Source organism: Micropterus salmoides, unplaced genomic scaffold, assembly GCF_014851395.1.
Source record: "Micropterus salmoides isolate LMB-PRFRI ecotype aquatic unplaced genomic scaffold, ASM1485139v1 Ms_hic_scaffold_7, whole genome shotgun sequence".
Taxonomy (NCBI): domain Eukaryota; kingdom Metazoa; phylum Chordata; class Actinopteri; order Centrarchiformes; family Centrarchidae; genus Micropterus; species Micropterus salmoides.
The window spans coordinates 4714640-4731327 of NW_024044459.1; the positions used below are offsets into that span (position 1 = coordinate 4714640).

At 38.5% G+C, this 16688-nt stretch overlaps 1 protein-coding gene across 2 annotated transcripts in view; it reads right to left on the reverse strand.

The window, feature by feature from the left end:
* Nucleotides 1–476: 476 nt before the first annotated feature.
* Nucleotides 477–16688, reverse strand: part of nsmfb (NMDA receptor synaptonuclear signaling and neuronal migration factor b) — a 55659-nt gene continuing 39447 nt past the window's right edge. For both annotated transcript variants that reach the window (XM_038703967.1, XM_038703966.1), the window contains 2 exons: nt 10154–10229; nt 477–6379 (listed from right to left, as the gene is read on the reverse strand). In XM_038703967.1, coding sequence (XP_038559895.1) covers nt 6282–6379; nt 10154–10229 — 174 coding nt within the window. In that variant the 3' untranslated portion in view covers nt 477–6281. The remainder of the gene's footprint in view (nt 6380–10153; nt 10230–16688) is intronic.

A 16688-nucleotide genomic window follows, 5' to 3' on the forward strand; every position in this document is an offset into this window, starting at 1 on the left:
ATGAATGTGTGAGAATGTTAGTTTCTGTTTGAGCACTTAGGCTCACTGTGTGAATGGTGAATGCAGATGTAGTGTAAAAGTACTTTGAGTGGTCGAAAAGACTAGAAAGGTGCTATACGGAGCATTTACATCTAATAATTAAATAGAAACCAAAAAAAACCTCCATCTGACAGATGACAAGGTATAGATGGTGTTATAATTATGTTTGAGAAGAATCCAGAACGATTTTTAATGTAATCCACTGCATGATTGGTCAGGAGGAAATTTAATGCAACTTGTGAACCTTAATAAGTTGGATAATTTACTGGAGACTTTCATCCATTGCATTGCAGCATTACAAGCCCATATATTTTTTAGGAAAAGTGGACTTGTGTTTCTGCCTGCTACCTACTGAGACACACTGAGAATAGACCCCTAATACTCTTTCTACTGTGTCAATGTCATCACTCAATCAATAATAAGACAATGAAACAAGCTGTGTAGAACTAAGGTTTACTGGGGGAAAAACTTTTTTTTTCTCACAGGTTATTACCAACATTGTGCAATGCAACAACATTTCTTTGCTAGTAGTTCAGATACAATAAGTTGCCATCTTGGATTAAAGTTCCATCTCTAATGTTTATTCTAAGGAAGAATCCAAAAGCTCAGGGAAACTACCCAGATATATTAACTTTTACTAGTATCAAAATCATCAGATACAGTAATGCTAATATATTATACCTTTCATAATAAACATTTCTTCATCAAGACATACGGATGATAAACCTGTTTTTAAACCATATTGTAACATCACTCCTACAGTCTCTACTGCATGTTAGTCTAAGAAAGCTATTCCTAAATGTAATGCTCAGTTATATCACTTAGAAGTTGATGCAAAGTGAAACAGACGTTACATAAACACATTATTTTCTATTCTTCCCAAAATACAATCACAGCCCGACTGGAGGTGTCAGGGCAATCAAAGCAGCATCAATCCATCATCCTCAATCACACTCCCTACTGAGCCCTGGCAATCTTCATGGTAACCAGCAAGAGCAGCGGGGAGGTCACAACAATGCTAATTTGAACTGAGTGGATATGTCTTCTCAATGGTGACACGCAGTTTCATTTGGAAAATAACAAGGACTGGGATGTTCGAAGATCAGTCTCTTGATTTGTGTAATTATGCTCTCAGGAAATGGAAATGGCTGATCGAGTGAGCCAGCACAAACTGTTTGTTGGTCAACTCCAGTGTAATGGATTTGTCCTGATACGAAAGTCCAAACTTCTGCTTTCTGAGGTTTGACTGCTGTCTCAAAGATGCCAGCACCCAAAAATAGATTGCCAAGACTGTCCTTTTGTGACTCTGAAGTTATCCCTGCTCAACTCCTTTTAATGTTACGAAAAACATTGTTAGGTGAGGTCTGCTTTCTCCAATGCTGATACTGTATGTTCAGTAGTGATCTGTTTTGAGCTTAAAGCTGCAAAAATCCGTATTTTTCATATCAACAATGGATCAAATCACATTGTGTGTTGTGAAGGAGGTTTCTCATAGTTACAAACCCAGAAAGAAGTATCTCCCAGCTGTGATTCCTCTCAGCTATGTGGAGGTTTTGAGCCTCTTTTAGCTGTTTTGGTTTAGCTACCCCCAGATTCCACTCTAATCAGCCCAGTTCCTGGACAAAGCTACCAGCTCAAAAAAGCTCTGATTAACCCATATATGCCCAGCAAGCTAGATGCTCCACATTAAAAAGTCGCTAGAGTCAGATATTTTCCTCAGGAGTTGGTGACGACCAAAACAGAGCAAAAACAAGGTTGTCAAAAACAAATTAGTGCTAATGTTGCTCTGTGTGTGCTAGATGTATAAAATGTATGTGCTAACATTTTACCCATAACTAATGAGGTGATATATATATATAATATAATTAGACCATCCACATTTAAAACTGATATAAAAAAAGGAATTCCAGCTCAAGCAGTACCATATCCAGGACACTGTATGTTGCTGAAGTGTCAGGTGTAAATACACCTAAATCATGTATGTATGTATGAGAGGTGTGCCTTGGGTTTGGTTGAGTTAGGGAGCATAAAGAACATTGTGCACTTTACATCAATGTGAAAATAGAACCATAAAAGGTACTGGCTGAGGTGATAAAAGACTAAGTTATGTTTTCCCTAGCAGGACATCATAAAGCACCAACCTGCATTTCAGAATGAGCTCCTCAAAAGCAAACAGGAACTATCAGCTAATTTTGTCTTCTTTTGCATCAAGTTATCTGCTTTACTACTTCAGCCAGTGCAAATGTACAGCTTATGAGTTGCTGTCATACAGTTTACACTGCTTGAGCTCTTTCTTCATGTTACTAGTGGCGCTTTGTGTTTGAGCATACTAGGTAATTAGTAATTAGGCTCTGGGATTTGGTGTTTATTTAAACTCACAGCAGAGGAGAAAGCAGAGGAATCTTCTATGAGCATGATTAGTGTTAGACTGTACTCCAGTAGAAAGTAGTAGTAGTATAAAGGATCAGTCTTCTACACATATATCAATTTGTTTCTGTCCATCATCCACAGTACTACTGTAAATCCATAGGTATTACAAACTAATACAATACTTTGAACAATGTCCCCTATCTTGTATATTATACAAATTTAAATAACCATACAGAAATATTCCTACACAGTATATTGCTACAGGAGAAGTATTTGGAGAGTAGGAGATGTTGAAACATACACATACAGAAATACATTTCATCATGAAGCAAAATCAAAAATGTACGACAATTACAAAGGTCAGATCCTACATTTAAGCAAAGAGATATCTGAGCACACAGCAAAGGCCATAAGGTTCACTCTCACATGAGAAATCCAAAGCAGTCAGGACATAATGTTTGAGACATGTAAGCCTTTTGACTGCAATGCAAAGGAAAATGAAGTGTCGAAGTGTTCTGTGGTTACATGAATGGACTTTACATTCATTTTGAAGTTGGTTTAACAACTGTCAACAAGCAAGACTGACAAGGATGGCAGCACCAGCTGGCCATACGAAATGGTGTGAAATTAATATAAAATAACGTGATGTTTCAAATGAAAGCCAGTATTCAAATAATGGCTGAGTCTAAATAATAGCCAACTGCATTGCCTGCACAGAAAAAAATAAAAGAAATAAATGCTGGGTGAAATACTGAATTATACTTATAAATATATATGTTTACTTTATCTCACAAACCAGGAGGAGAGGGCTATTTTTAAAGCGCTAAAACCTGTGCTGCTATAGGGGTCAGTTAGCATGTTGTTAACTAATTGAACCCATGGCAGCAGTATCATTGATGACCATCGTAAACCACTATGGTCTTAGTTGATAAGTAAGTAATTATACTAAATTTTCACAACTACTACTACTTTGAGTGACATGTGCTACTTTGTGGCATAATGATAAGTTCATAGCAGCATGAATGTAGCATTAAGTATTTTATGCAACACTAGGACACACATGAATCATAATTTACAGTAATACATTAATCATTTAAATATAGAAAAAAAAAATATTAGCCCACTGGTTCCCCATAATAGGAGCCAGATGATGCAAAGGGCAGTATCAATGTTGCTGATGCAAATCAAAAAATAGCTCATTTGCCCTTCATCTGCTTAAAGGGCTTCATTTCAAAAAGCTATTCAGCCATTTTGGATAAAACAGTTTCACCTCTCATTTGACACTTTTCCAAAGCAGCGATCTCTATAAAGCAGTTACACCATTGTGTGTACTCTGAACAGTGCTCGACAGTTACTAGCTTCCTTAATATATAATAGCACGTTTTACATCCTCATTGGCAATAAGGAGATATTTCAAATGGCTAAATGTCCCATTTTGGACCAAATCTTTATAGAGCCCCTATGTCCATGGGTACTTGAGATGAATAGTATTGGCATCTCAACTCCCCATCCTGTTCCTGCTAGCTGAGAGCTACTCAAAACACTCAAGTGCAATGTACACTTCTTCCAGCTCAGTTGACTTGCATGCAGGAAGCAATAACAACACAAAACATGTATGTACACATAAAAGCATTGAAAGGACTCAGTCAGCCATGGTCACAACACACACTTTACATGTGCAAGGAAACTTGATAGTCACGAAGCATACGTGGTGAATGACACATATTGTGTTAATATACTTTAAATCTCTCCCCCGAATAATTCCTTAACTTCTATTAAAAAATGTGCTAAAGCCAAGTCTCCACTTTTGGTCGATTCTCCTCAATCTGTCCTATTTTTGTGAGGACATTCAATCTGCAGAAAGATATAAGTTCAGGAACCACACACACTGGCCACCTCAGCACAAGCTTAAGATGGAGCAGTGTAAATGTCTCTCATCCTATCTGACACTACAGATACCAATAATTAGACTGTTCCTAATTTGAAATAAGCTTTAAAACGCCACTCTCCCCCAAAACTTTTACAGTTAGTTTGAAGTAATTAGGTATGTAATGCAGCAGTTACTTATTTACCTTTTATTGAGTATTTCTTTCTAAGCCCTTCCTTTAAAAAAAATAGAACTAATTTTTAATAAATACAGATTAGGCTAAAAATGCAGCATCAATACTGGTCTTTGTTGTAAAATGGGTTACACTAGTCCAAGTCTGATATAATGGAGGACAGAGTGTAAAACTGATGATCAAGATGATGTCATCAGGGTTTCTCAGCTCAGGCTTCAGCGTTTTTAACAAAAAGCATGTGTCACAAAAGTTGTACCAGGCAGGGAGAGGAATAAATAGATGTTATCCAGTTGCTTTATAGAAATGTCCATAGTAGGAATTAAAAGCCAGGGAATCTTGGCCTCTGAACAGATTTTGATGATTTATTTTCACTGTAGTGTGCCTTAAAAAATACATTTCATTTCAACTCTAGTGAAAAGTTCCTGATGTTTTAAAATGGATATCAATACCAGAAATGGATATGGCAAGGCCTGTATATTACAAAACATAACATTATGTTCAATCAACAACAATTTAGTGGTGAGGAGAAACAAAAATGACTCTAAATCACCTCTACCACTCCATTGCTACTTTGAGTGATTCAAGTTAAATCTTAAATAAGAAATTCTAATTTACTTAAAAAAATGTGAGTAAATTAAATGTTGAAATAAATTGTATATACAGTAAGCATGTTATCAGTATGTATTTTTGTCTACTTCTTATAAAGACACTGCCGAGGGGCAAAGAGTCTAGTGTCATAGTCTCCACCTGCAACCTCTTTACAGAGTGACAAAATGCAAGTAAGTTATGGACACAAATGCAATACAAACACACTAAAGAGGATCAGCTCATGCGAACCAACAGCTCAAGAAAGAATAGCTAGTGTTGGCTCAGCAGGGTCAAGTGTAATGCTATAAAACATGCATGGAGACATCTGTCTGTTCCGCTACAGTTGACTTGAAAGACTATGAAAATGTAGAAAACCTCCGCCGTTCACACACACGTTCCCTGATGGTCATAACGTTCCACAGAAGATGACTGTGTGAGGAGTATGAAGGCCTTAGATTCTCATCTACAGTATGTTGAGTACAATTCTTAGTATCAAACAAGGGATTTAACCTGAGTAAATACAAAATACGAAATACTAATACATTTATTTGAAGTTTTAAAAAAGCTGTGTTAAATAGACAACTCTAATTTTAAATAAGACTAATTAAATGTCTAGATTTTCACATGATAGCATGGAGAGAGATGCTGTAATTCTATTCTCTAATGCTCCAGTAAGCACTTGTTTATTTACATAATGCTCTAATCCCGTTGGGAATAACTTCCAGACCTGACAAAGAAAATACTTCCATCTTTAAAAGCCTCCATCTTAAAAGAGCAGATAGGTTGGCTAAAGGCAAGAAAAAAGAAAAATTTGTCTCCCTCCAAAATCAGAAAGCACGAGTTGTTTCTGTTCTTTGCTGTCACTCTTTTACTGTACTGTACTCAGAAATCTAACTCTAGTTAGCGTCTTCTGACACATTTAGGCTAGGATGATGAGTTCCTCACTTCTCCTCCTTTTTCATGTCCCTCTCTTTCTCTTTTCTCAGAGAGATTGGCAGAAAGTGAAAATGGATAAGGGAGAAAAAGTACACCACTGGCTGAATCTACTGTGCCACCCTGTCGCTTCAGAAGGATATAAAAAGACCCAACTGCGCTGCTGCTTCAGCTCTGCCACAGAGCTGGTCTAGGAGCCTCTTGGTGGCCCTTCAACCAAACGCCCTATCACCGTACAGTAGGCTCAGACATGAGATAACTGGCCGACAAGCCAACAGAAGGTGGGCCAAGTCACAAGAGGTCGTCGTAGTCCAGAAGCTTCGAGTGCTGACGGCTTTTCCACAGGCGGAAGAGGCGGAAGTCAAAGTACATCTCGATCATCTCTTTGCCTGCAGAAACAAGACAACACAAAGAAAGCAAGATATGACAAAATTACAAAACTACTTGGAAAACCTGACCTCATCTAGCATCACCCCTGACAATCCTGGCACATTATATCATTAGCCTCAGACTCATTCTGGTAATCATTAGTTTGTTACTTAAAAGTACCATATAAGTGTTATATTATATATTATATTATATTTCAGTCTATTTTATCTGCCTTCCATGCAGCTGCTGATTTCCATTCACTTCAGTGCAGTTCATTTTACGGAGATATGAAACATGCCTCAGTTGGGTAACTATCACAGCACACATCACGCCTGTTTTCAGTGTTGTTACAGTTGACTTGGTATTTTGTTGTAATATTGAACAGGTTTTCAAATGTCAGGCACTTGTGCATAAAATCAGGTCACTATAAATAACGTACTTAACTGTCAGAGTATTGATGGAAATTGTGAATCTAATTTGCTGATAATGATTTTGGCAGGAACGGGATCTGGGTCATGGAACTGATTTTCTGTCATGGCGTCATCAGTCATTGCTATGGTATTTTTAAAATAAAGGACATGCTTGCTGATTTCAGGGGGTCATCTATTTGTTTATGCATCAAGAGTTTTTTAGAGCTCTAGGGCATCTGACCATCGGTTGGCCCACCACTTTGGTCCAGACTAAAATATTTTTACTATTTGACGGATTGCCATGAACATTTCAGACATTCATGGTTCCCAGAGGATGAATCCCATTGACTCTGGTGATCCCCAGAAGTTTTCTCTTAACCAGTGGAATATTGGATGGATTACATGAAATTTTACTCAGACATTCATGGTCCCCAGATGGTGAATTGTAAAAACTTGCCCTGAAGGATTTACAACTCTGCACAACAATGGTGAAGTTAAGGCTCCGTTTCTACAGCAAGTTCCTCTCCTGCCACTACACACTTACACACACATACAGGCTACGCCTACACATGCGCACTGATGCCCCCTACCATGAGGGTTAGGGTTACAATTCTGGATTTATTCACACACTTTAAAAACATTTATTAAAAGCTTTTTTTCTTTTCTAATTTTTTTCTTTACAGCATTATTTATTGAAACCTATATTGTAATGGGCTGTATATTAACTTATTGGGAGAAAACTGGTAGTTCTATGTAAAATCAGACGTTGAACACCCCCATATCGCCAAAATGGCATGATCCTTGTTTCACAGCGAAGCCTCGACTGTGAGATTGACAGTCGAATCAGGCTTCGCCCATTGAAGCATCGATTCTTCGACTATTCGGGGTCAGCCCTAATAATGAGCTGTACTTGGCTGTACTTTGTGGTATAGGCAGGCTTTTGGCCTAGTAATGCCACGCATTTAAGCCACCTGTTGACCAGACCTTGTCGGCTGAATAGCCTGTTATGCTAAAGATCAACTCCTGCTATTCATGCTTGTATTTTTATGTGGATTCTTACTTGATTGTTACAGGTGGATGGGCCCTGTGAATATTTTTGCCAACTGCTAAGGTCTGCTGCGGGTGTGGCCATTATCCCTCGTTTTGGCTGTGTGATTTCCCTCAGCTTAGACATTTTTTCCCCTCTTTTTAGTGTTCTGCCAGACGGACAGGGTGGTGGATTTTGGGAACCCCTTTACCCTTCACTGCATGTGGTGGTTTATATGATAGCTGTGTGTGCATGTTTAACTCAGTTTTATTATGTGGTTGATGTGTGTTGATTTGCTGTGTTTAGGTGGCTGCGCACCATCTACCATCGGTAGACGCGGAGGTGTTTTTAACGGATGGCTTTTATCCTTTTAGCATTTCTGGCAGCACTGGCATCTACATCTTGTTTGTTGTTGTTTTGAGCTTGTGTAATGAATAAAAAAAAACAGATTTTTAAATATTGTTTAAATAAATCATCCTACCGGACGAAACCAATGTCTTGAATCTTATTAATTGTGGGGAACCTATGGCAACTGTTACTTAGATATTTGGGGGTTTGAACCCATCACTATTTGCCTCGGTTACATTTGTGTTTAGTACTAATTAGCTAGTTAGCATTGACACTGTAAATAGCATGCCTGAGTTTAGCATTCATCCCAGTACAACCACAAAGAGCACGGCTGTAGACTCTGAGGGTGTTTGTTGTTGACTTGTTGCATGTTTGCCTTGCTTTAATTTCTTTTTACAGAGAAACATATTTACATAAATCAAAATGCATCAAAAAGCCAGATGAGAACATTCACAACATACTATCATGTTCCTATCGCGAAGAAACAGAATTTGTTTGCAACCGGACCAAGACCACTTCCTTGATATAAGTATAGATGCATGTCTACGAAGCAGGACTATAAATTAATCTTTACAGATCTTCATGGTACAGATTGGATTAAAAATAGATCAACCAATGCGTAAATAACACTTTGTATGTGAAATTAAAATGTGTGTACAGAGTAAATAGTACATATTTTCAAATTGCACTGTATTTTTGTGGATATGATTTTACAGAACACAAATGTAAAATGTAACATGACCCACAAATTGACAGAAAACAATCAGCAAATGGGCAAAAACTGTTTTGTGTGTAGAAGTAACTGTATTTTGTGGATATGATTTTACACATCACAAATATAAAAATACATATTTGTAGATAGTGAAATATTTGCGCATCATAGTACACATTTGTGGATTGTTTTCTGTGTGTTACAAATATTAAAGTCCAATAAAATCTTCCATAACACGTGAGCTGTTTAGTGGCTTGTGTATGCCCCTACACATCTGTATTGATGAAAATAGAAGCACATCTGCTCAATCAGGCACCTGTGGGACTCAGCCACCGTGTGTACCGCCCATAGACCCGCATGTTAAAATGTCAAACGTTACAGCAGAACAAGCATCATTACAGCCTGGTACAAAAAAATAACGGTTTTGGTCTCTGTAGCTAATTTCCCTGTGCATTTTTATCTAACTTTCTCTTTAAATTATATTAGGGCTTAAAGTTATGCATAAAGAAAGAAAGTTTGCTTTGGGTGACAGGTAGGTGGTTCAGCAACCAGGCTTCATTCGGCCCACCTCAGCTCCACCTCTTTGCCCATTTTTGGATTAGCCAGAGTCAGGCACTGCCAAGATAAAGAAGACAGGAGCTGCTGCCCACATTTAGCTTCACAACAGCTCTTCAGACCACTGTGCTATTTCACAGCCAATAAAATGCTTGCTGCACACACAGTAGAGGTAAACTGACTTGAGCTGAAGAATAAAATCACACACCTCACGCATGCAACTCACATTTGACATCTGACATGGAGTGATTTTGTCGGCAACCCTTTTTGCATAAGAACCTTAGCATAAGCGTAAGCACTTCACTCATCTATTCAATTTTTAAAAAAGTAATCTGCACTGCAAAAGATGACCTATCCAAAATGCATTGAAAAAGCTTAAATGGGAAATAATGAGCGTGGCATCAATAGATGTCATGGAAATGACTGATGAGGGATGCGTTGAGAAGTCAGCAGGGTTAACTGGATGTTTGCTCACGCTCCCTAATGTGCTTTTTTCATTGCTGAGCAGCTTCCTGCCATTGATTACCACCAACTATTAACATTCAGTATGTGTACCGGTGAGGCCGATAATGCGATATCAGTACAAAACCTGTATATTGTATTTCTTGTGTGTGTGCATGTTGTGCAACTCTTTTGTGGTGGAGGTGGAATAACCACCTCTGTAACAGCAGTAAAGAAACAATAATATAGCATCTGTGCATTTGTAACTATTTGCAAATGTGTCTGTATGCAGTGCTCTCACCCTGTGCAGACAGCTCTAGTGGGGACTTGAATTCGACCGAGGAGGGTCTCATCAGCCTCTTCAGAGTCTGAATCAGCTGCAGGGAAAGAGGGGACAGACAGGGAGGACGAGTTAGAGAGAGGGAGAACACTTCAGTCCAAACGCCATCAGGAATTTTGAAATGAAAACAAACAAACCAGAGATGACGCAGAGACATGACTGTATGCAGAGAGCAGGAGGGGGCCCTGCAGCACATTGATTCTGTTCATGCACCACTGCAGCTGAGTGTATGCGAAAAGGTCAATGTGCCACTGTAGTAGCTGAATATAAGTGAAAGGCACTTATAGTATGTATAGTACTTAGTATGTGTAATGTTTTCTGTTCAAATAGACACACCTGTTGAGTGGATTTAGAGTGAGCTAAGGAGCTGGCAGAGCAGGGTCACATACACGGTGGAGGAGAACACACCTTAACTCACTGCGACTGCCTTTGAAAGATGACACAGACATGTACCAGACCTGTATGATCAGGATGAATCTGATGTAATTAATGAGAAAATGTATTTTATGGAATAAAAAGCTTTCGTTTAAAGGCTTCCCTGGAAATAGAGATTTTTATTTTTAAGCCCTTTTCAGAACAATACACTGCTGGATCTTTGGGATGACATTGGTGACCATTAAATGACTGTTCAGTCATTGTTTTCTTAGACAACGAAATTTTGTCAATCAACCTGGTGCATGACTGGGAGCAATGTCACTGTCACAGTAATAATATAAAGGAAGAAATGTGTTTGTTCTTTCACAGGCTGCATAAGTGATGAATTGTACAACGTATTTTGTTCTTGAAGGCTTATTTAAAGAATATTGCTGTTTAATAATGCTGACAATACACACGCTTAAAATTGATAAAAAGTTTCTTTTTTTATGGTTTGTTAAAGTGTCAAATGAACAGAAGATACCTGAGTACTTAATGAATCAAAGTGCTCTGAAGAAGATGGAGCAAGATGTGCATTCAGTCTCTTTCTCTGACTATTGAACCACGTGCTACTGGAGCCTTTACACTAACATGTCGGCATTTAATTCAGACTTGTGCCTTGCTCAAAGCGACCCGGCTCAGGCTCTTTTTCAGATATGAATCAAACATGGTAAATTGCCATCACGTTTATGTAAATTTATGCAAGGTGCATGTCTAAAGGGGCTTTAATTTGGAATGGATAAGGGGACAGCTTGGACAATGTCTTGTGTAAATTTTTTCCAAAATACTATAAATATTCATTTTTTTACTTAGACTTAGGGTTGCTTGCTTCGGCCTCCGGGTATATAGGTGTCTTGCCTTATGTCCATATCACTGTTTGCATCCAAGAGTTAAACTAGCTGTGTCCCATTTCAGAGGTGACACTCTCCAGAGGATGTGCCACCACCACAAAAGAGACTCTACAGAGGATTCATCAGTAGCTCCCACAAACCTCAAAGACCAAAACTGTTTGACACTGGGTGGGATACTGATGGACATGGTCAGTGTCAATTTGAAGCTTAAATTGGGTTTTTTTTCTGTCCAGGGACAGATGAAAAGAACCTAACTCACTTACAGCAGTGTTTATTAATGTGCACTTCCCCTGTAAAATAAACCAATAAATAAAATAAGAAATGTGAGTTTGATAGATGGCAGCTCCTGAAATGGGACAGACCATATGTCTGTGCTCCCAAATCACCAACCTTACTCATGCACTTTGATTTGAATTTGTTATTGAGTTTTATGTTAGAAACCCACAACATGAACCCATCAGCTGTAACCTTGGATTACCTACAACACGCGTTTGTTTGTGCTTCTGAAAACCTGTCAGACCTGACACTTCTCCACACTTTTACTGCCTCCTCCTCCCCCCTCTTGTTCCAGCTCGTCCTCCCTGTCCCTCCTCTCACTCCCTGGGGTCTGGTCCAGTGCCAGCTGGTGCGCCATCACACATGGAGACCAGCAGCCAAGTGACATTCTCATCTCCAGAAGGCTAGCTGTGCAACCGTCAGTTCAAAGGGCAATGTTTTGTGATTCTTTTTGGTTTGCTTCCATTAAGGAAAATATAAGAACAACATAATTTTCATTTTATTATTATTTATTTTAAAGCTAGTTCAAAAGAGCTCACTAAAGAATTACTTTACAATTACAACTAGATTTCTATTTATTTATTTTTTGCAACTTTACAACCAATTTTCTTATGTACAAATGTTTTTGAATTAGGTAACTTTTATATTTAAGTCTGCAACTTTATAAACGTGTTTTACATCTGACACGATAATGTTACTTATCTTTTACCTTTGTTAAAATCAATTTTGCCTCGTAAACAATTAAAGAAAAGAAATAACAGTTCAACAGTTTGTGATGCCATCTAAAGGCAAAATCAAAGAATTGTATGGTTTTCATTCTAAATGTCTCTTCATTGGTTGTTTAAAATGTGGTTGAACGACCTAGGTACAGCTTTAAATACATTGTCATGTATATGCAACAGAATACAATTTTCATTTACAAGTAACCCCATTGACACGTGAATTTATTTACAAGTATGTAAAAAGAAGTTACTTATTTGTGTTTTCAATTGCTTTCATGCTGATGCTAATTTAAGTGGGGATTGTTAATTTGCCTATAGAACATTGAAAAGATATAAATTCAGGTACGATGTAGGTATGATGCAAATTAGCGACACAGGCATAAATGATAAACTAGTGCTTGCAAAATGTTCCTTGGTATGCATCGAATATGCACAAACAGGCCTTGGGGGAATTCAAACGCTATCTCGGCTGCAGTCTGCATGGAAGCGGTGTGATGCAAATTCGCAACAGTCTGCGTTAAGGGGGCAACAAAATAAAACATTACATTTATTTATTAGTTTGGATACATTAGATCTTAGAACATAACTCGCATAACGCTTTAGATGTAAAAGCAAAGAAGGACTATTTGTGGACCTTTTTGACCAAAAATTAGGTTTGTTTAAATTTTTACAGATTTGATTTTGTTCTATGGTACAAAATAGCGTCTTTCTTTCAAGGTTTTGTGACAATTGCAAATACTTTTGTGGAAATATACTTCTGCACTTTAGCCAGCACCTTCAAAGCTCACTGTTAAACATGTTAAGTCTCATTTGTTTAATCATTGTAAAAACAACACGTTGTGGTTTCACAGGGGGTTGTATGTATTTCACTTCATGGAGTGATGCTGTCAATGTGAGGTTGCTAGGCAACCACTGGGCGCCTGTCTGTTTTAATTTTGTGTCTCTTGGCATCTGGAGGATGAAATATGTTCTAGCCATTAATAAAATGGCAAGAAAAAATATCATTTGTGAGAGACAGGGTGTCTTTCTACCTGCCGATCTGTTACATTCTAAATACCTCTTTCCTCTCTAGCGATAATGGAACAGCACTGAATGTGAACCAGACACCGCCACAACAGGCAGGCATATGGTCTGCTGCTAATAATGGCGCCACTGAATGCTGAGGGGTAGAGAAGGTGAAAGGTCACACAAGCTGCCAGAGACTGCATGTGTTGGCAATGCAATCTGCTCTGGAGCTTAACCTCGACATCTCCCTGAGGCTTTACAGTAGCAGGCCATCAATAGAGCATGATTTTTTATGGTTGGGGTCAGCGCCGCAAATACTAGTGCAAGAAAGCTGTTAGCAAGTAATACTATTGTACTACTATTTGAACAGTGAATCTGATCTAACCCTTGTGCTTTTGTTAAATTAAGTGAGTACCTACAGAGTAGCCAGATTTACCTGACACAGGAAAGCAGGCTGAGGGGTTTCATCATGTGCCTAAATCACACATTTGCTGTTAAGTTGGTATGTGGACTATTCAACTACCATTTAAAATGGGTGTTAGACTGGTACTCAGATTGGTACACTGTGTCTGCACAGGAGGCGAAGCAGCAGCTTCAGTGCCCCGTCTGCATCCACACAGGATGCATTTAGGAACAGTGTTGGCTGTAGGTCACTTGCATTTTGGCCAGAAAACAATCACTGATACGATTGGGTTGTATTTAAGCATGTCTAGTGCAAGAGAAACGTGAGCTGTTACATGGCCTGTGTAGTGAGCTGGAATGATTCAAATGGAAGTGTATACCATTAGATGCGTGAGACTGTTGACTGAAAAATGTGGAGAAGTGGATTTTTTGTGATTGTGGTCAGCTGTGATATAAGATATTTGCAGATTATGAGTGCGTGATGTTGGCTGATTGTCTCATTCCTAAACCCTGATCTTTACACTGATGGTCTGTCCACCACGGCACAGAGAGAGGGAGACAGAGAGAGAGAGAGAGAGAGAGAGAGAGAGAGAGAGAGAGAGAGAAATCGGTTTAGTATTCAAGTATTCAAGGCATATCCAAAGTAAATTAAATGTAGTTCTTGAATCATTTGGAGTATATGCATGGTTTTGGGCTTCTCTGAAAGATAACACTCTGGAGAGTCTAACCCATAAGTCAGAATGACTGTGAGTGCTACTGGAATTGATTAATATAAGTTTAAACACACTAAAACAAATATATTTATTATATTTTTTGTTTCCGCTTGAAAATGCTTGCTAACAAATGTATGCAGACAACTATAGCTGGGACTTATTAGCTGGAAAACACTGTAGGGACACGCCACGGCATAAAGCCTTACCAAGTCCAAGTTAAAATTTCATACCAATACCATGAAAAATTACTATTTTACACAGGTTTTTCTGTGTAATTTTTCTAAAACAGCACCACCCCCTGGCGGCAGGCGGCTGCTGCTGCTGCATCTCTCCATATTAGCCGGTAGCTTGACACAGATGTGTTTTTTTCCTAGTAGATCATGAACGTCCTACTTAAAACTCGATATCGTTATTTTCAGAATTTTATTGGCTACACGAAGTGCCAGTCATGAAAGGGACATGTGAGCTCCTATTGGGTCGGATTTGGTGTCACTCGAAAGGTCAGAGTTCAGTGGCTAATTTGAATACAAGCTATCGTAGTTGTTTACATTCAAATCGGAGTTATTACGGTTATAATGACATACGAGCCACGTCTGCCGGCAAATATGAAACGATGCAGCAGCTGTCCCTGGGGATTTATTGATGAAATAATGTGTTTTGGACTAAATATTTTTACTTGATTGGATCATCTTGACGTTTGACAATGTAACAAATTTGGAATATAATTGATTGGTGGATTACTATGAGGCTTCATAGGTGAGTGGCATCAAATTTTGATTGTACTGGCTGGTCTGACAGAGAAGCTGATCGTGCCTGCTGTGATTACATCTTGAAATGGTTTGCACGAGGATTTTAGCTTTCAAACAGTGTATCATATGAGTATGAAGTTAACATAGCAGCTGTGTGCACATGCCGAAAGCTGTTGCCAGGACCTGACAGCCCGTGGGCGGGCCATTGAAATGTTAAGAGGTTAAAGCGACTTTACCTGGCGAGCTGTACAGTATTTATCAGCTTTGTCCACTTCGATGGAGGCAGACTGAAAGGATGTCCTATTTCTTAAACTTTTTCTATTTCTTAATTTGTTTCTATTTAATGACGCCAGTCATTGATTGACAACGACATAGCGTAAGTATAACAGTCCAAGGATTTGGACCCCTAATAGCTAAAAAGCAATACAGTTTTCTTGTTTAATGCTACTAAATTGGCATAGATCATGGAATTTCCATTTACAGAGAATTGCAATTTGCAATTAAATTAGAGGGGCCAAGCACTCCGGTCTGAAGACAGGGCATACAGTACTGAGGTACTGAGGGAAATTGTTTTGTGAAAGAGAGAAACCTCAGAAGGTGAATGGTTGTATTTTTCTTTGATAAGAACTGCTGTAAGAATATTTCCTTTCCTTTCTTTACATCTGACATTCAGACACAGTTGTTTTTGTTTATTTATTAGACAAAAAGAACTAAGAATGCTTGTGTAACGTAGCAAACTCGCCACTTGTACACATCTCCCAGCTGATACTTCCTTGTTTCAAGGGAAGTATGATCTTAAAATTAAATAAAGTACTGATTGGCTATGTTCTTTATTTACTGACCTCTTGCGTCTTATTAATGTTTTGAAATAATGTAGGTAACTCATCTTATTTTGAGATGATGAGAAAGCTATTTGTTTTACACTGCAGACAATTAAAAACAGTGACAGATTTTGAACAAAACATTATTTTCTTGACTTTTGCAGTGTAAGATGGCTGGGTGGAGCGGAGTGGAGCATCTGAAGGTAGCTCAGTCTGTCAGTCTATTAATAGTGGTTCTCCAGCTGAGCTTGCAGGAGCGCACGCAGGCAGCTGCAGCAGGGGGAAAATTGTTAAATGCAGCGAATGACCCTTCCCTGTTCATCCACTTTCTGGTGTGACTTGTACTGAATCACTGTGGAGAAGATGCCAAATGTTACATTAACTGTCACTGTGCGCTGCTAGGACTTCTTTATAGCTTGACGATACAGGCGCAAGGTCCAAACAAACAATGACTGTTGTAAATGTGCTACAAACAGGGACATTAAACATTAACATACCATTTTCAAATGAACGCCTGGTTGTAATTATTGTAAACAAAAAACA